General features: G+C 43.3%; 1 protein-coding gene across 1 annotated transcript; it reads right to left on the bottom strand.

Annotated features, from left to right (window-relative positions):
- Positions 1-9,041: 9,041 nt before the first annotated feature.
- Positions 9,042-19,568, bottom strand: LOC121838964 (peroxisomal sarcosine oxidase-like). Its single transcript, XM_042294955.1, has 5 exons — positions 19,533-19,568; positions 12,434-12,599; positions 11,238-11,254; positions 9,737-9,911; positions 9,042-9,127 (listed from the first exon to the last, which is right to left on the bottom strand). Exons 1-5 carry the CDS (start codon positions 19,566-19,568, stop codon positions 9,042-9,044), a joined length of 480 nt encoding a protein of 159 aa, XP_042150889.1.
- Positions 19,569-20,045: the final 477 nt, after the last annotated feature.

Below are 20,045 nucleotides of genomic sequence, written 5' to 3'. Positions count from 1 at the left end.
GACTCAGTTCACACAGCAGCTTGCCAACGATTGGGCCAAACTTAAATCTGTGACCTGGGGGGAGAACCAATCACAGTGAGTGAGGCAGGTAGGTCCTTAATCACCCTATAGGCTTTATAAAGGCTTTATATAGGCACTATAAAGGCTTTATTTAGGCACTATAAAGGATTTATAGGCACTATAAAGGCTTTATATAGCCACTATAAAGGCTTTATATAGGCACTATAAAGGATTTATATAGGCACTATAAAGGATTTATATAGGCACTATAAAGGCTTTATATAGGCACTATAAAGGATTTATATAGGCACTATAAAGGATTTATATAGGCACTATAAAGGCTTTATATAGGCACTATAAAGGCTTTATATAGGCACTATAAAGGATTTATATAGGCACTATAAAGGCTATATTTAGGCACTATAAAGGATTTATATAGGCACTATAAAGGCTATATTTAGGCACTATAAAGGATTTATATAGGCACTATAAAGGATTTATATAGGCACTATAAAGGCTTTATATAGGCACTATAAAGGCTTTATATAGGCACCATAAAGGCTATATTTAGGCACTATAAAGGATTTATATAGGCACTATAAAGGATTTATATAGGCACTATAAAGAATTTATATAGGCACTATAAAGGCTTTATATAGGCACTATCAAGGCTTTATTTAGGCACTATAGAGGATTTATATAGGCACTATAAAGGATTTATATAGGCACTATAAAGGATTTATATAGGCACTATAAAGGCTATATTTAGGCACTATAAAGGATTTATATAGGCACTATAAAGGATTTATATAGGCACTATAAAGGATTTATATAGGTACTATAAAGGATTTATATAGGCACTATAAAGGATTTATATAGGCACTATAAAGGCTATATTTAGGCACTATAAAGGATTTATATAGGCACTATAAATGCTATATTTAGGCACTATCAAGGCTTTATTCAGGCACTATAAAGGATTTATATAGGCACTATAAAGGATTTATATAGGCACTATAAAGGCTTTATATAGGCACTATAAAGGCTTTATATAGGCACTATCAAGGATTTATGTAGGCACTATAAAGGCTATATTTAGGCACTATAAAGGCTTTATATAGGCACTATAAAGGCTTTATATAGGCACTATAAAGGATTTATGTAGGCACTATAAAGGCTATATTTAGGCACTATCAAAGCTTTATATAGGCACTATAAAGGATTTATATAGGCACTATAAAGGCTTTATATAGGCACTATAAAGGATTTATATAGGCACTATAAAGGCTATATTTAGGCACTATGAAGGCTTTATATAGGCACTATAAAGGATTTATATAGGCACTATAAAAGATTTATATAGGCACTATAAAGGATTTATTTAGGCACTATCAAGGCTTTATTTAGGCACTATAAAGGGGGGAAATAGTGCACTAAATAGGGCAAAGGGTGTAATTTCAGGTTGGCCTAGAGTCTATAATGTACTGAAATATATAACCTGCACCTTGTGGAACACCACAACGGGCCTCTATAAATAGCCTGTGTGTTTCAGGCCCATTGTCTGAGTCAGGCAGCCTGTTTGAGCCCTGCATGACAGAGCACATTAAAGAGGACAGAAGCTATTGCTCTGACCATAACAGGGCGTCTATGCATTTAAGTGGGCTCAAGCAAGAGCAAAATTAAGGAGATTTTTCCGTCCTTTCAGCGATGAGCGTGCCGTCAGTTGTCAGCCTATGGGTGAGATGAGGAAACAGACACTGTAGTCAGGAGAGGTGAATTCTTCTTGTTGCTATGGGTCTGAGGGAGGAAGGAAAACTCTGAATGTCAACCGGGCTTAAGAATGCCTTGCTTTAGTTTTCTCTCTGCCTGATAAAGGTCTCAGAGCTCCCGAGCTTTGAAGTCATAAAAGCCTCAGCACTGTGCGTCCGGGGCTATAGCGAACAAACTGTATGCCACTCTGATATTCGTTTTTTGTTGGAAGAGGTGAGGGGCCCTCGATGGTATGCCCAAACCCACTGGGCGCCTTTGTAACCATGGCAACCCCCAGGACTTGTGTCCATGGCTTTTGATACCTCAAGTGGAGAAGGAGGGGGAGGTGGCAGAAGAGCTGCACAATTTTTGGAGTATTGCGATTATCCCTGTGCACTGACTGAACACAGCACAGTGCTGCACAGTCTTTACTAGAACACATGTTAAAACACTGATGATATGATACATGCAAGTGGAACAGGTTAAAAGACCGTGATGAACAATCATCCTGTTATGGTTCCTTTTCCAGATTCCACCACCAAGGGACCAACGGGTTCAGAAGCAAACCACTTCAATTCATACTTTCCCCTGTATTGATTATGTGGCTTCTCAAATGGAGTTAATCCTTCCTGTTATAGAGTAGCACTCTCTCTCTCTCTCTCTCTCTCTCTCACCAGCCAACTGCACTGTGTGCCAGCCAGGTCCTTCAGCATCTATTACAAGTGGAAATGAAGTACACACATAAATACTGTAGGAGGCGGCTATCAGAGCAGATGGAACAGGAGCCAGGAGGACCCAGGCGTCGGCCCTTTGGAACAGGGAGAAGACAGGACCCCCTCTCTCTCTCTCTCTCTCTCTCTCTCTCTCTCTCTCCCTCTCTCTCTCTCTCTCAGACAGACAGACAGGCAGACGGACAGCTGACAGAGAGGGCCGCTGGCGCCTGAGAGCACCACAAAGACGTTAATTAGTGAATAAAACAGGTCTGGACTCAAAGCTCAACACTTCACAGCCGGCTTCAAAGACTGTCTAATTAAAAGTTGTCTGACTTGTCCCGTGTAAGATCACACTCTAAGACACAACTACAGCACATGGTGTTGAAGTAGGTTCAGAGGGCTCTGTGATGTTCAGCACCACTCTGGACCTGAGTGTGTGCCTGGTCTCTGTGGTGATTTTTTTTTTAAAGCCAAACTCTTTGGGCTTTGCTCATCCACATACACAAAATTAAGATTGTTCTATACATCAATTTGGGTCTCAATAAGCTTCAATATGCGTTCCTAAACCTAGCAAGATAGTGCATCCTTGAAGCTGCGTGTGCTAATATAGTTTACCTTGGGGTAACTTGAACCAATGGCAAGCTGAGCAAATTGAAGCGTCTTCCCAGGCTTAATGCAAGGCATTATCACTGGGATATGAGGTAACAACAGGGCTTGGCCTGTGTAAAAAGTACAAAGTATTTGTTATCAAATCAAATCAAGTCAAATCAAATCAAATGTTATTTGTCACATACACATGGTTAGCAGATGTTAATGCGAGTGTAGCGAAATGCTTGTGCTTCTAGTTCCGACAATGCAGTAATAACGAACAAGTAATCTAACTAACAATTCCAAAAAAACTACTGTCTTATACACAGTGTAAGGGGATAAAGAATATGTACATAAGGATATATGAATGAGTGATGGTACAGAGCAGCATAGGCAAGATACAGTAGATGATATCGAGTACAGTATATACATATGAGATAAGTATGTAAACCAAGTGGCATAGTTAAAGTGGCTAGTGATACATGTATTACATAAGGATGCAGTCGATGATATAGAGTACAGTTTCAACGTATGCATATGAGATGAACAATGTAGGGTAAGTAACATTATATAAGGTAGCATTGTTTAAAGTGGCTAGTGATATATTTACATCATTTGTTAGGCGTTAAGCCTGTGTTAAAATATACTGAAAATGATTAAAACACTAAAAGTGATTGTGATTGTGTTGAATTGTGTTTGAGAAATAAAGATAGACATGGTTTTAAAAATGTGTGGTAATATTTCATTCAGTACAGAAATGTGTAGTTGGCTTAATTTACCCTGTCCCACGGCTCAACTTGTTCTGCCAAGAGACCACTTTTTTTGGACAAGCTATGTTTTCAAAACTGTAATGTTTACATGACTTTACAGGGATACACAACATCCTGAAATATATGTAGATATATTTGTTACAAGGACTCCTATATTTCCCTTGATGGAGTGATGCTGAATATAAAAAATGTCTCAACTTATCCCACTCTCCTCTACAGTGCTTTAATAATTCTCCATGCAGTAGGCTACTCTGACTACGGAGCAGGAATGACATGTGGTTTCATATGATATTCAGTGTCTGTGATGTTTTCCATTAGAGTTTGAATCCCAAAGGTAATGCAGTCGTGCAGCATGTGATGTGATTGGCATGGCAAACAGGACAATGGTTCTCTCTCTGCATTTTCAACTCCAGAACCACCCTAATCATGTTTCTATTCTATACCTTGCCATAGATCAAATAGATCAAATATTAAAATAGGCTTAATTATTTATCATTTAAAAAAAGTCTAACTGAAAGGATGATGGTACACTGATTGTACACCGATTCAGAGTAAATTGCCATTGTGGGTGAATTTAATATGGCCACTACTGTGATACAGTAAGCAGCAGAGATGTTAACATGTTAACATTGTATACATGCAGCCCTGAGAGTATTAACACACACTGTGTATATGCAGCCCTGAGAGTATTAATACACACTGTGTACATGCAGCCCTGAGAGTATTAATACACACTGTATACATGCAGCCCTGAGAGTATTAATACTCACTGTATACATGCAGCCCTGAGAGTATTAATACTCACTGTGTACATGCAGCCCTGAGAGTATTAATACACACTGTGTACATGCAGCCCTGAGAGTATTAATACACACTGTGTACATGCAGCCCTGAGAGTATTAATACACACTGTGTACATGCAGCCCTGAGAGAATTAATACACACCGTGTACATGCAGCCCCGAGAGTATTAATACTCACTGTGCACGTGCAGCCCTGAGAGTATTAATACTCACTGTGTACATGCGGCCCTGAGAGTATTAATACACACTGTGTACATGCAACCCTGAGAGTATTAGTACTCACTGTGTACGTGCAGCTCTAAGACTGTTAATACTCACTGTGTACGTGCAGCCCTGAGAGTATTAATACACACTGTGTACATGCAGCCCTGAGAGTATTAATACACACTGTGTATGTGCAGCTCTGAGAGTATTAATACACACTGTGTACATGCAGCCCTGAGAGTATTAATACACACTGTGTATATGTAGCCCTGAGAGTATTAATACACACTGTGTATATGCAGCTCTGAGAGTATTAATACACACTGTGTACATGCAGCCCTGAGAGTATTAATACTCACTGTGTACGTGCAGCTCTAAGACTGTTAATACTCACTGTGTACATGCAGCTCTAAGACTGTTGATACTCACGTTGTACATGCAGCTCTGAGAGTATTAATACTCACTGTGTACGTGCAGCTCTAAGACTGTTAATACTCACTGTACATGCAGCTCTAAGACTGTTAATACTCACTGTGTACATGCAGCTCTGAGAGTATTAATACTCGCTGTGTACATGCAGCTCTAAGACTGTTAATACTCACTGTGTACATGCAGCTCTGAGAGTATTAATACTAACTGTGTATGTGCAGCTCTAAGACTGTTAATACTCACTGTACATGCAGCTCTAAGACTGTTAATACTCACTGTGTACATGCAGCTCCGAGAGTATTAATGCTCACGGTGTACATGCAGATCGAAGACTGTTAATACTCACTGTGTACACGCAGCTCTGAGAGTATCAATACTCACTGTGTATATGCAGCTCTGAGAGTATTAATACTCACTGTGTGCAAGCAGCTCTAAGACTGTTAATACTCACTGTGTACATGCGGCTCTAAGACTGTTAATACTCACTGTGTACACGCAGCTCCGAGAGTATTAATACTCACTGTGCACATGCAGCTCTGATGGTATTAATACCCACCGTGTATATGCAGCTCCGAGAGTATTAATACTCACTGTGTACGTGCAGCCCTGAGAGTATTAATACTCACTGTGTACATGCAGCCCTGAGAGTATTAATACACACTGTGTACATGCAGCCCTGAGAGTATTAGTACTCACTGTGTACATGCAGCTCTAAGACTGTTAATACTCACTGTGTACGTGCAGCCCTGAGAGTATTAATACACACTGTGTACATGCAGCCCTGAGAGTATTAATACACACTGTGTATGTGCAGCTCTGAGAGTATTAATACACACTGTGTACATGCAGCCCTGAGAGTATTAATACACACTGTGTATATGCAGCTCTGAGAGTATTAATACACACTGTGTACATGCAGCCCTGAGAGTATTAATACTCACTGTGTAAGTGCAGCTCTAAGACTGTTGATACTCACGGTGTGCATGCAGCTCTGGGAGTATTAATACTCACTGTGTACATGCAGCTCTGAGAGTATTAATACTCACTGTGTGCACGCAGCTCTGAGAGTATTAATACTCATTGTGTACGTGCAGCTCTAAGACTGTTAATACTCACTGTACATGCAGCTCTAAGACTGTTAATACTCACTGTGTACATGCAGCTCTGAGAGTATTAATACTAACTGTGTATGTGCAGCTCTAAGACTGTTAATACTCACTGTACATGCAGCTCTAAGACTGTTAATACTCACTGTGTACATGCAGCTCCGAGAGTATTAATGCTCACGGTGTACATGCAGATCGAAGACTGTTAATACTCACTGTGTACACGCAGCTCTGAGAGTATCAATACTCACTGTGTATATGCAGCTCTGAGAGTATTAATACTCACTGTGTGCATGCAGCTCTAAGACTGTTAATACTCACTGTGTACATGCAGCTCTAAGACTGTTAATACTCACTGTGTACATGCAGCTCTAAGGCTGTTAATACTCACTGTGTACACGCAGCTCTGAGAGTATTAATACTCACTGTGCACATGCAGCTCTGATAGTATTAATACCCACCGTGTATATGCAGCGCCGAGAGTATTAATACTCACTGTGCACATGCAGCCCCGTGAGTATTAATACTCACTGTGTGCATGCAGCCCTGAGAGTATTAATACACACTGTGTACATGCAGCCCTGAGAGTATTAGTACTCACTGTGTACGTGCAGCTCTAAGACTGTTAATACTCACTGTGTACGTGCAGCCCTGAGAGTATTAATACACACTGTGCACATGCAGCCCTGAGAGTATTAATACACACTGTGTATGTGCAGCTCTGAGAGTATTAATACACACTGTGTACATGCAGCCCTGAGAGTATTAATACACACTGTGTATATGCAGCTCTGAGAGTATTAATACACACTGTGTACATGCAGCCCTGAGAGTATTAATACTCACTGTGTAAGTGCAGCTCTAAGACTGTTAATACTCACTGTGTACATGCAGCTCTAAGACTGTTGATACTCACGGTGTGCATGCAGCTCTGGGAGTATTAATACTCACTGTGTACGTGCAGCTCTAAGACTGTTAATACTCACTGTACATGCAGCTCTAAGACTGTTAATACTCACTGTGTACATGCAGCTCTGAGAGTATTAATACTCACTGTGTACATGCAGCTCTGAGAGTATTAATACTCACTGTGTACGTGCGGCTCTAAGACTGTTAATACTCACTGTACATGCAGCTCTAAGACTGTTAATACTCACTGTGTACATGCAGCTCTGAGACTATTAATACTCGCTGTGTACATGCAGCTCTAAGATTGTTAATACTCACTGTGTACGTGCAGCTCTAAGACTGTTAATACTCACTGTGTACATGCAGCTCTGAGAGTATTAATACTAACTGTGTATGTGCAGCTCTAAGACTGTTAATACTCACTGTACATGCAGCTCTAAGACTGTTAATACTCACTGTGTACATGCAGCTCCGAGAGTATTAATGCTCACGGTGTACATGCAGATCGAAGACTGTTAATACTCACTGTGTACACGCAGCTCTGAGAGTATTAATACTCACTGTGTATATGCAGCTCTGAGAGTATTAATACTCACTGTGTGCATGCAGCTCTAAGACTGTTAATACTCACTGTGTACATGCAGCTCTAAGACTGTTAATACTCACTGTGTACATGCAGCTCTAAGACTGTTAATACTCACTGTGTACACGCAGCTCTGAGAGTATTAATACTCACTGTGCACATGCAGCTCTGATAGTATTAATACCCACCGTGTATATGCAGCTCTGAGAGTATTAATACTCACTGTGTACGTGCAGCCCTGAGAGTATTAATACTCACTGTGTACATGCAGCCCTGAGAGTATTAATACACACTGTGTACATGCAGCCCTGAGAGTATTAGTACTCACTGTGTACGTGCAGCTCTAAGACTGTTAATACTCACTGTGTACGTGCAGCCCTGAGAGTATTAATACACACTGTGTACATGCAGCCCTGAGAGTATTAATACACACTGTGTATGTGCAGCTCTGAGAGTATTAATACACACTGTGTACATGCAGCCCTGAGAGTATTAATACTCACTGTGTAAGTGCAGCTCTAAGACTGTTGATACTCACGGTGTGCATGCAGCTCTGGGAGTATTAATACTCACTGTGTACGTGCAGCTCTAAGACTGTTAATACTCACTGTACATGCAGCTCTAAGACTGTTAATACTCACTGTGTACATGCAGCTCTGGGAGTATTAATACTCACTGTGTACATGCAGCTCTGAGAGTATTAATACTCACTGTGTACGTGCGGCTCTAAGACTGTTAATACTCACTGTACATGCAGCTCTAAGACTGTTAATACTCACTGTGTACATGCAGCTCTGAGACTATTAATGCTCACGGTGTACATGCAGATCGAAGACTGTTAATACTCACTGTGTACATGCAGCTCTGAGAGTATTAATACTCACTGTGGGTATGCAGCTCTGAGAGTATTAATACTCACTGTGTGCATGCAGCTCTAGGACTGTTAATACTCACTGTGTACATGCAGCTCTAAGACTGTTAATACTCACTGTGTACATGCAGCTCTAAGCCTGTTAATACTCACTGTGTACACGCAGCTCTGAGAGTATTAATACTCACTGTGCACATGCATCTCTGATAGTATTAATACCCACCGTGTACATGCAGCTCTGAGAGTATTAATACCCACTGTGTACAAGCAGCTCTGAGAGTATTAATACTCCCGGTGCACATGCAGTTCTGAGAGTATTAATACTCACTGGGTACATGCAGCCCTGAGAGTATTAATAGGTCCGTCTGTCTGTTCCTCTTGTCAAGGTCCGTCTCAGGGCCGTGTGGTATCAAAACAACATCAACTGACCTTTTATGTAAAAAAAAACTGTATTGAACTTAGGCTGATTGCCCTTACCAGGAACATCAACTGTATGCTGAATAGTATAACGCCTATGTCATGTAAATGCAATGTTTTATGAAGTGTTAAGTGTGGCAACATTTTCTTTTGAAAGGTAAATAAAATGCTTTAGCCTGACCTGAGCATTAGCCATCTATCTACAGTACATGGGTTACAAAGCACTGTTGACTACACCACAGAGTGAATAATGTGATATGGCACAGCCATCTGTCCATCTCTTTTGCATGCATGTGCTGCTATTACTCTCCCAACTCCTGTTGGCTCGCCATCATGCTCAAATTAGAGATGGAATAGAAAATGGAACCGCAACACAGTCAGAATTCTGCTGTGATTATGTATACGGAAGTGTTGGAGAACTCTGGAGGCAGAGAGTGTTGCTGCCCTACTTCTGTTTAATGTATTTCCATTTCAATTTGACACAATAAGACTAGGAAACAGTGTAATGGAGGTGGTTTGGTGAACTATGCTTGTGTGTTTAGTAACCTTGCTTGAGACCTAAAGCAAATGCATCACTGAATCCTGTGTGGAACATTATGGTATCGACAAGTCCAAACCTTCATCAGGCCTGGGTACTCATTGGACAGGAGGCAGTAGATGTAATTCTTGGCCTCCTCTGACTCCAGCTGGATGAAGCAGGGGAAGCGGTGCTGGACGTTGTAGGAGCCAGGGATCTGCTCCCTCCAGTAGCACACGTTCATCTTTATCACCTAGTTAACCAGGGTAGTGTCATGGCTGTCTTGATCAGGTCAGGTTACAGGAGACCACAACCCAACAGATTATCTCTCAACCCCAACAGAGGAGAAGAGATCTAGGGTTCTGATGATGTGGGGGGTTTTATGGCCCCTAACGGCCCTGGTAAATCTCAGGCCACAGACAAATTCCTTTTGTCCTGTTACTATGGAGAACCAGCCTCAGATCATTAAACATGAAATAAAGGGACTTTGGAACAATGGTTTCCGTCAGCCACAATGGTGGTCATGACGATAGATGGAATATGAGAATGTATGTAATTTTTGTTTTGTTATTAAAGGTTAATAGATGACGTTACTACGAAAACATTGTAACATGAAGGGTTTTCCTAGTATATGTGTGATGTTTATACATTGTACGTTGTGTGGAAAATGTCCAAATCAAAGGGAATGTTTTGGGGAAGATGACATGTTAAGTTAGTTGTCTAAAATGGGATTTGAGAAAAATCTAGCCCTTGTCTCATTAACTTGGTACGCCCAGAGAATTGCCCTAAAGGCGGCTACGCCCACTTCTGACCCAAGGGTATAAAACCTGTTAGTATAGAATTTAAAATAGGACTACGTGACCCCAGCTGCAGCAGGGTCTCAAAAAGTCAACCAACCCAGAACGCAACGCAAGTTTGAGGACAAAGAAATCCTTTTCTACCCAAGCTACGGATGAGTAGCTGTGTCTAAGCGGGTGAATTCAAGTCGAACCACCTAGCCTCCATCTCCCATCGAATCGTGGTATCTAAAGGGTTTCATTCCTATGCTGTGAGCTCTGAGCTACAGAGCTGTCTGTCCTCAGAAGACCCCTTCCAGAGAAAAGGGGGAGGGAACAGACTCCTAAGCCAAAAGGGACACGGACACCAGGAGGACGAGCAACGAGGTGCGCAGGAGAAGTGCGTCATCGAACAATGGAACGGTCCATGCAGAGAATCCCCGGAGATCACCCCCACGTAATTACATCATTATATTCTGACCCATAAGAGCGGCAGTTTGAGGCAAGGCTAGGGTTAGAATATAATAGCTGACAAATTCACCCAAATGTATATTTCTCTTGTGTACTTATTTTTCTCTCTCTTTTGAAATTCCCATTGTGGGTAACACACACCATTGTGTGTTGGCCCGTTATACTAAGTTCTAATCAATAGCCTATAATGTGTTTTGTCTATGTATATCTTTTATCATCATTTTAGCTTTTTAGTAAATAAATATTCAATTAAGATTGGTGTGGTACGAATTCATTAGTGGGACCAGGGTCCGTGCAGAGTCACGGGCTATACGACGTTCAGATTATGAGACTGATAGAGGCAACTGGTTAATTAGCGGCTGTTGTAAAATTGATATTCTGATATTCTTTGAGTTATTTTGGGAAATAGAAACTCAATAAAAACTAGTTTTCCCATGGTGCCCCAGGTTAATTAATTAATAATTGCTTGATTCAGTTAATCACGTAATTAGAAACTTGTAATCATTCTATGCTCAACAGTCCTCACATTAACCAATACAATGTCACGACAGGAGCGACAGACAGACAGACAGACAGACAGACAGGCAGACAGGCAGACAGACAGACGGGTGCAGGGATTTCATTGAAGAAGATGAATTGCACTTGGGAAGATGTTTCCCTCCTCCGTCCACCCACTCCTACGATCTCACCTCCCTCTAGTTACCCATTACCATCATTGTATCTAATCCAATGCGTACACACTCATACAAATCACATCTTCCCAGCACTTGGTAATAAGGATACAATGTATGCTAGCTTTCAGTTTAATGAAGTTACAGGCAGCCATCTCATTCTGGGGACCATCAAAATTCAGTAGAGAGAGAGAGAGAGAGAGAGAGAGAGAGAGAGAGAGAGAGAGAGAGAGCAGTATTTGAGGCAAACTCATACCTCATACTTTCTCTATGTGCTCACTCAGGCATGGTTTCCACGGGCCCGTCTCGCTATCCTAAATAATACAATTTCAATACAAACTCCAATTCTCGACTTAAATAACGCCCAGTATTTCATCAGCTTTTCTTTTGGGTGGGTGACATATTCTGAGATTGCTTGCCTCGATCCCTCTGTAGCACCCTGTGTAAAAGATGGGAATGGTTGTTTTGTTTATCCATCATAGTAGACAGAGTGTTCCATCACTGGGCTGCAGACTCTCCCTCTTGGTTTGCTGTGAAACAACCAGAGCTATGGCGAGTCATCGCCCCCTGCTTATAACCTGGGGGAGGGAGGCTATATTTAGGGAGATTGGACTTGTTTTCGACCTGAGGTTGGACAAAATGTTTCCATTATCTACTGACATTAATGATGTGATGGGGTATGGGTTTTATGGTTGCATGCTGAACTCTGGAATAGAGATTTAAATCCTTTCTGCTTTAAATCCTTTCTTAAATCCTGTGTTGTCAAATACATGCACGTAAAGCTTGATTGATTGCAATGTTAGAGGTAGTGAGTTGACTGGTTCTACAGTGAGTAGCCTTCCTGCAGTGGTAGCTGCAGCCTGTGTGGGACAGCAGGATGTTGGCCCAGGGTCCAGCTGTGATCACCAAGCTCATAGCTATGTATACCCCGCTGACTGTCGTCACCGTTACCATAGCGCCCGGTGTGATGTCAATCACCTTCTGTCCATCCTTAATCACACCCCCTAGTTTTTGGAACTGTCCCTGGTGATGGAGAAAGGGAACGGTTACTGTAGTGTTTTTTTTTATTTATTTTTTATTTATTTCACCTTTATTTAACCAGGTAGGCTAGTTGAGAACAAGTTCTCATTTGCAACTGCGACCTGGCCAAGATAAAGCATAGCAGTGTGAACAGACAACACAGAGTTACACATGGAGTAAACAATTAACAAGTCAATAACACAGTAGAAAAAAAAGGGGAGTCTATATACATTGTGTGCAAAAGGCATGAGGAGGTAGGCGAATAATTACAATTTTGCAGATTAACACTGGAGTGATAAATGATCAGATGGAAATGTACAGGTAGAGATATTGGTGTGCAAAAGAGCAGAAAAGTAAATAAATAAAAACAGTATGGGGATGAGGTAGGTGAAAATGGGTGGGCTATTTACCAATAGACTATGTACAGCTGCAGCGATCGGTTAGCTGCTCAGATAGCAGATGTTTGAAGTTGGTGAGGGAGATAAAAGTCTCCAACTTCAGCGATTTTTGCAATTCGTTCCAGTCACAGGCAGCAGAGTACTGGAACGAAAGGCGGCCAAATGAGGTGTTGGCTTTAGGGATGATCAGTGAAATACACCTGCTGGAGCGCGTGCTACGGATGGGTGTTGCCATCGTGACCAGTGAACTGAGATAAGGTGGAGCTTTACCTAGCATGGACTTGTAGATGACCTGGAGCCAGTGGGTCTGGCGACGAATATGTAGCGAGGGCCAGCCGACTAGAGCATACAGGTCGCAGTGGTGGGTGGTATAAGGTGCTTTAGTAACAAAGCGGATGGCACTGTGATAAACTGCATCCAGTTTGCTGAGTAGAGTATTGGAAGCCATTTTGTAGATGACATCGCCAAAGTCGAGGATCGGTAGGATAGTCAGTTTTACTAGGGTAAGTTTGGCGGCGTGAGTGAAGGAGGCTTTGTTGCGGAATAGAAAACCGACTCTTGATTTGATTTTCGATTGGAGATGTTTGATATGAGTCTGGAAGGAGAGTTTACAGTCTAGCCAGACACCTAGGTACTTATAGATGTCCACATATTCAAGGTCGGAACCATCCAGGGTGGTGATGCTGGTCAGGCGTGCGGGTGCAGGCAGCGAACGGTTGAAAAGCATGCATTTGGTTTTACTAGAGTTTAAGAGCAGTTGGAGGCCACGGAAGGAGTGTTGTATGGCATTGAAGCTCGTTTGGAGGTTAGATAGCACAGTGTCCAAGGACGGGCCGGAAGTATATAGAATGGTGTCGTCTGCGTAGAGGTGGATCAGGGAATCGCCCTCAGCAAGAGCAACATCATTGATATATACAGAGAAAAGAGTCGGCCTGAGAATTGAACCCTGTGGCACCCCCATAGAGACTGCCAGAGGACCGGACAGCATGCCCTCCGATTTGACACACTGAACTCTGTCTGCAAAGTAATTGGTGAACCAGGCAAGGCAGTCATCCGAAAACCGAGGCTACTGAGTCTGCCGATAAGAATATGGTGATTGACAGAGTCGAAAGCCTTGGCAAGGTCGATGAAGACGGCTGCACAGTACTGTCTTTTATCGATGGCGGTTATGATATCGTTTAGTACCTTGAGCGTGGCTGAGGTGCACCCGTGACCGGCTCGGAAACCAGATTGCACAGCGGAGAAGGTACGGTGGGATTCGAGATGGTCAGTGACCTGTTTGTTGACTTGGCTTTCGAAGACCTTAGATAGGCAGGGCAGGATGGATATAGGTCTGTAACAGTTTGGGTCCAGGGTGTCTCCCCCTTTGAAGAGGGGGATGACTGCGGCAGCTTTCCAATCCTTGGGGATCTCAGACGATATGAAAGAGAGGTTGAACAGGCTGGTAATAGGGGTTGCGACAATGGCGGTGGATAGTTTCAGAAATAGAGGGTCCAGATTGTCAAGCCCAGCTGATTTGTACGGGTCCAGGTTTTGCAGCTCTTTCAGAACATCTGCTATCTGGATTTGGGTAAAGGAGAACCTGGAGAGGCTTGGGCGAGTAGCTGCGGGGTGGGCGGAGCTGTTGGCCGAGGTTGGAGTAGCCAGGCGGAAAGCATGGCCAGCCGTTGAGAAATGCTTGTTGAAGTTTTCGATAATCATGGATTTATCGGTGGTGACCGTGTTACCTAGCCTCAGTGCAGTGGGCAGCTGGGAGGAGGTGCTCTTGTTCTCCATGGACTTCACAGTGTCCCAGAACTTTTTGGAGTTGGAGCTACAGGATGCAAACATCTGCCTGAAGAAGCTGGCCTTAGCTTTCCTGACTGACTGCGTGTATTGGTTCCTGACTTCCCTGAACAGTTGCATATCGCGGGGACTATTCGATGCTATTGCAGTCCGCCACAGGGTGTTCTTGTGCTGGTCGAGGGCAGTCAGGTCTGGAGTGAACCAAGGGCTGTATCTGTTCTTAGTTCTGCATTTTTTGAACGGAGCATGCCTATCTAAAATGGTGAGGAAGTTACTTTTATAGAATGACCAGGCATCCTCAACTGACGGGATGAGGTCAATGTCCTTCCAGGATACCCGGGCCAGGTCGATTAGAAAGGCCTGCTCACAGAAGTGTTTTAGGGAGCGTTTGACAGTGATGAGGGGTGGTCGTCTGACTGCGGCTCCGTAGCGGATACAGGCAATGAGGCAGTGATCGCTGAGATCCTGGTTGAAGACAGCGGAGGTGTATTTGGAGGGCCAGTTGGTCAGGATGACGTCTATGAGGGTGCCCTTGTTTACAGAGTTAGGGTTGTACCTGGTGAGTTCCTTGATGATTTGTGTGAGATTGAGGGCATCTAGCTTAGATTGTAGAACTGCCGGGGTGTTAAGCATATCCCAGTTTAGGTCACCTAACAGAACAAACTCTGAAGCTAGATGGGGGGCGATCAATTCACAAATGGTGTCCAGCTGGGAGCTGAGGGGGGTCGGTAGCAGGGGCAACAGTGAGAGACTTATTTCTGGAGAGAGTAATTTTCAAAATTAGTAGTTCGAACTGTTTGGGTATGGACCTGGAAAGTATGACATTACTTTGCAGGCTATCTCTGCAGTAGACTGCAACTCCTCCCCCTTTGGCAGTTCTATCTTGACGGAAGATGTTATAGCTGGGTATGGAAATCTCAGAATTTTTGGTGGCCTTCCTGAGCCATGATTCAGACACTGCAAGGACATCAGGGTTAGCAGAGTGTGCTAAAGCAGTGAGTAAAACAAACTTAGGGAGGAGGCTTCTGATGTTGACATGCATGAAACCAAGGCTTTTTCGATCACAGAAGTAAAGTGTAAGGTACGCAAGGTGTGTTCAAAACTAATGAGACCAAACTGACACAGAGGAACCTTTGTAACTAAATTGGAATAGTATCAATCAGGTAACATATAAATACATGAAAGTGCAAGTGAAGTTTACAGTATATATAAGCATCCAAGGCATTGTGACAGGTGAGTTATTGTGCAGAATGGTGGAGTTGTCTAGAAGTCTCTGTGTACAAAGGTACAAGGTCAAGGAGGCCCAGAATGATGCAGTCAGAGAAGGGTAGTCTGTCTGTCTGTCTCCGCATGGTAACAGCTGGGTCTGACAGAGCCAAGCTGGACATCTACACCAGTCTTTCCTAGAACTGCTGTTGATGCTGGAAGTCCAGTTAGAGGTATTAACATGACTGAGATATAAGAAACCTTGGCTCGTGAGAGTAGATTGTTCATAATCACACAGTTAACACACGTATATTGGAAAAACACTCAAGGTTATGCACATGTGCAAACTCTCAAAGACACAGACCGCCCCTTCACAAAACATCAAGGAGAAAATGATTGATGCTGGCAGATTGTGAGACAGAATGATAGGATGTTATGAAACTAGACATTCAGACAGAATGAGAATGCATGGTGGTAATCTTGGCGGCTGTAGAAACATCTATTATCACGACTAATGACAAGCTGTAATGTATACTTTATGCTTGATCGGCACAAAAGAGAGGACAAATCTGTTCAATCAATACAAGACAGGATAATTGTTCCGAGGCAGCAGTAAAATAACAAAGCGTTTCAGATGGTGTTTTTAGGCTGTTTCTCTCCAGTGCTTTGTTTCTCCTTGCCAATGTCTGAATTCAATGCTTTAAACAATTCCTGTGTAGGTTGTTATCATTGTTGAAAAATACTACTTTTCTCATTGTAGTATGTGTACCGAGGCATATGAATTAAATATGGTATATGAGAGCTATATGTCATTGTTCAGTTCATATGTTCTTTGTTTATTTGCCTCCCTGACGCCATATACAGTATTCCCAAATTGTGTGTACAAGCCATCAAGTATTTCCTAATTAGTGGTCAGTACATAATGGCTAATTACCTAGCTACTGATAAACACTAATGAATGATCATTACAGACTCTGACACTCATTGGGGTAATGTAGAGGATTAAGAGAACAGCATTAAAGTAAAGGGAGAGCTGTACTTTATGGAGGTCTTATCACACCCTAGAAGCAGCACTGAGAAAATGTGGGTTAAAGGTGCAAGGCCAATCAATTAACAGCATCTAGTAATAATGACCTCTTCTAGGTTGCAAACATAATCCAAAATGCCTTTTACAGATTTGTAAGAAATACATACCAAACTGTTTGTGATTTTTACCTGTAAAGTTTAGAGTGTGCAATCAGCATACAGCATCTTACCTGTACCATTTTGAGTGTGCGGTCAGCATACAGCATCTTACCTGTACCATTTTGAGTGTGCGGTCAGCATACAGCATCTTACCTGTACCGGTTTCAGTGTGCGGTCAGCATACAGCATCTTACCTGTACTGGTTTCAGTGTGCGGTCAGCATACAGCATCTTACCTGTACCGTTTTGAGTGTGCGGTCAGCATACAGCATCTTACCTGTACTGGTTTCAGTGTGCGGTCAGCATACAGCATCTTACCTGTACTGGTTTTAGTGTGCGGTCAGCATACAGCATCTTACCTGTACCGGTTTCAGTGTGCGGTCAGCATACAGCATCTTACCTGTACCATTTTGAGTGTGCGGTCAGCATACAGCATCTTACCTGTATCGGTTTCAGTGTGCGGTCAGCATACAGCATCTTACCTGTACTGGTTTCAGTGTGCGGTCAGCATACAGCATCTTACCTGTATCGGTTTCAGTGTGCGGTCAGCATACAGCATCTTACCTGTGCCGGTTTCAGTGTGCGGTCAGCATACAGCATCTTACCTGTACCGTTTAGAGTGTGCGGTCAGCATACAGCATCTTACCTGTACCGTTTAGAGTGTGCGGTCAGCATACAGCATCTTACCTGTACCGGTTTCAGTGTGCGGTCAGCGTACACCATCTTACCTGTACTGTTTTGAGTGTGTGGTCAGCGTACAGCATCTTACCTGTACTGGTTTCAGTGTGCGGTCAGCATACACATCTTACCTGTACCGGTTCCAGTGTGCGGTCAGCGTACAGCATCTTACCTGTACTGGTTTCAGTGTGCGGTCAGCATACACATCTTACCTGTACCGGTTCCAGTGTGCGGTCAGCATACAGCATCTTACCTGTACCGTTTTGAGTGTGCGGTCAGCATACAGCATCTTACCTGTACCGGTTTCAGTGTGCGGTCAGCGTACAGCATCTTACCTGTACCGTTTTGAGTGGGCGGTCAGCATACAGCATCTTACCTGTACCGGTTTCAGTGTGCGGTCAGCGTACAGCATCTTACCTGTACTGGTTTCAGTGTGCGGTCAGTGTACAGCATCTTACCTGTACTGGTTTCAGTGTGCGGTCAGCATACAGCATCTTACCTGTACCGGTTTCAGTGTGCGGTCAGCATACAGCATCTTACCTGTACCGGTTTCAGTGTGCGGTCAGCATACAGCATCTTACCTGTACTGGTTTCAGTGTGCGGTCAGCGTACACCATCTTACCTGTACTGTTTTGAGTGTGTGGTCAGCGTACAGCATCTTACCTGTACTGGTTTCAGTGTGCGGTCAGCATACACATCTTACCTGTACCGGTTCCAGTGTGCGGTCAGCGTACAGCATCTTACCTGTACTGGTTTCAGTGTGCGGTCAGCATACACATCTTACCTGTACCGGTTCCAGTGTGCGGTCAGCATACAGCATCTTACCTGTACCGTTTTGAGTGTGCGGTCAGCATACAGCATCTTACCTGTACCGGTTTCAGTGTGCGGTCAGCGTACAGCATCTTACCTGTACCGTTTTGAGTGGGCGGTCAGCATACAGCATCTTACCTGTACCGGTTTCAGTGTGCGGTCAGCGTACAGCATCTTACCTGTACTGGTTTCAGTGTGCGGTCAGTGTACAGCATCTTACCTGTACTGGTTTCAGTGTGCGGTCAGCATACAGCATCTTACCTGTACCGGTTTCAGTGTGCGGTCAGCATACAGCATCTTACCTGTACCGGTTTCAGTGTGCGGTCAGCATACAGCATCTTACCTGTACTGGTTTCAGTGTGCGGTCAGCATACAGCATCTTACCTGTATCGGTTTCAGTGTGCGGGCAGCATACAGCATCTTACCTGTACCGGTTTCAGTGTGCGGTCAGCATACAGCATCTTACCTGTGCCGGTTTCAGTGTGCGGTCAGCATACAGCATCTTACCTGTACCGTTTAGAGTGTGCGGTCAGCATACAGCATCTTACCTGTACCGGTTTCAGTGTGCGGTCAGCGTACACCATCTTACCTGTACTGTTTTGAGTGTGTGGTCAGCGTACAGCATCTTACCTGTACTGGTTTCAGTGTGCGGTCAGCATACACATCTTACCTGTACCGGTTCCAGTGTGCGGTCAGCATACAGCATCTTACCTGTACCGTTTTGAGTGTGCGGTCAGCATACAGCATCTTACCTGTACCGGTTTCAGTGTGCGGTCAGCGTACAGCATCTTATCTGTACCGTTTTGAGTGTGCGGTCAGCGTACAGCATCTTACCTGTACCGGTTTCAGTGTGCGGTCAGCGTACAGCATCTTACCTGTACTGTTTTGAGTGTGCGGTCAGCGTACAGCATCTTACCTGTACCGGTTTCACTGTGCGGTCAGCGTACAGCATCTTACCTGTACCGGTTTCAGTGTGCGGTCAGCATACAGCATCTTACCTGTCCTGGTTTCAGTGTGCGGTCAGCATACAGCATCTTACCTGTACCGGTTTCAGTGTGCAGCCTTCATTTAATTTGTGGAAATAAAGATAAACTAAGGCCTGGATTCAATCTGTATCTCGGAATATCCGCACAATAGCGCAATTCAAATTTAAAAGCAATGTTTCCACTTTTACGGAGACTGCATTCACGGTATACACTGCATATGTCGGCTCAACCAGAACTTACCTTTACATTTCAGTTGCACTATAACGCGGATCTTACGCGATATGGATTGAATCTAGCCCTAAGTTAAAATCATTGGGGTTCAGAGATCCATGCTCACATGATGAATAACCAATCATTACTGTGAGCCCGTCCCCCCCAGTTAAGGTGCAACCAACCTCCTGT

Source organism: Oncorhynchus tshawytscha, linkage group LG13, assembly GCF_018296145.1.
Source record: "Oncorhynchus tshawytscha isolate Ot180627B linkage group LG13, Otsh_v2.0, whole genome shotgun sequence".
NCBI classification, from domain to species: domain Eukaryota; kingdom Metazoa; phylum Chordata; class Actinopteri; order Salmoniformes; family Salmonidae; genus Oncorhynchus; species Oncorhynchus tshawytscha.
This window is presented reverse-complemented; position numbering and strand designations above follow the sequence as displayed.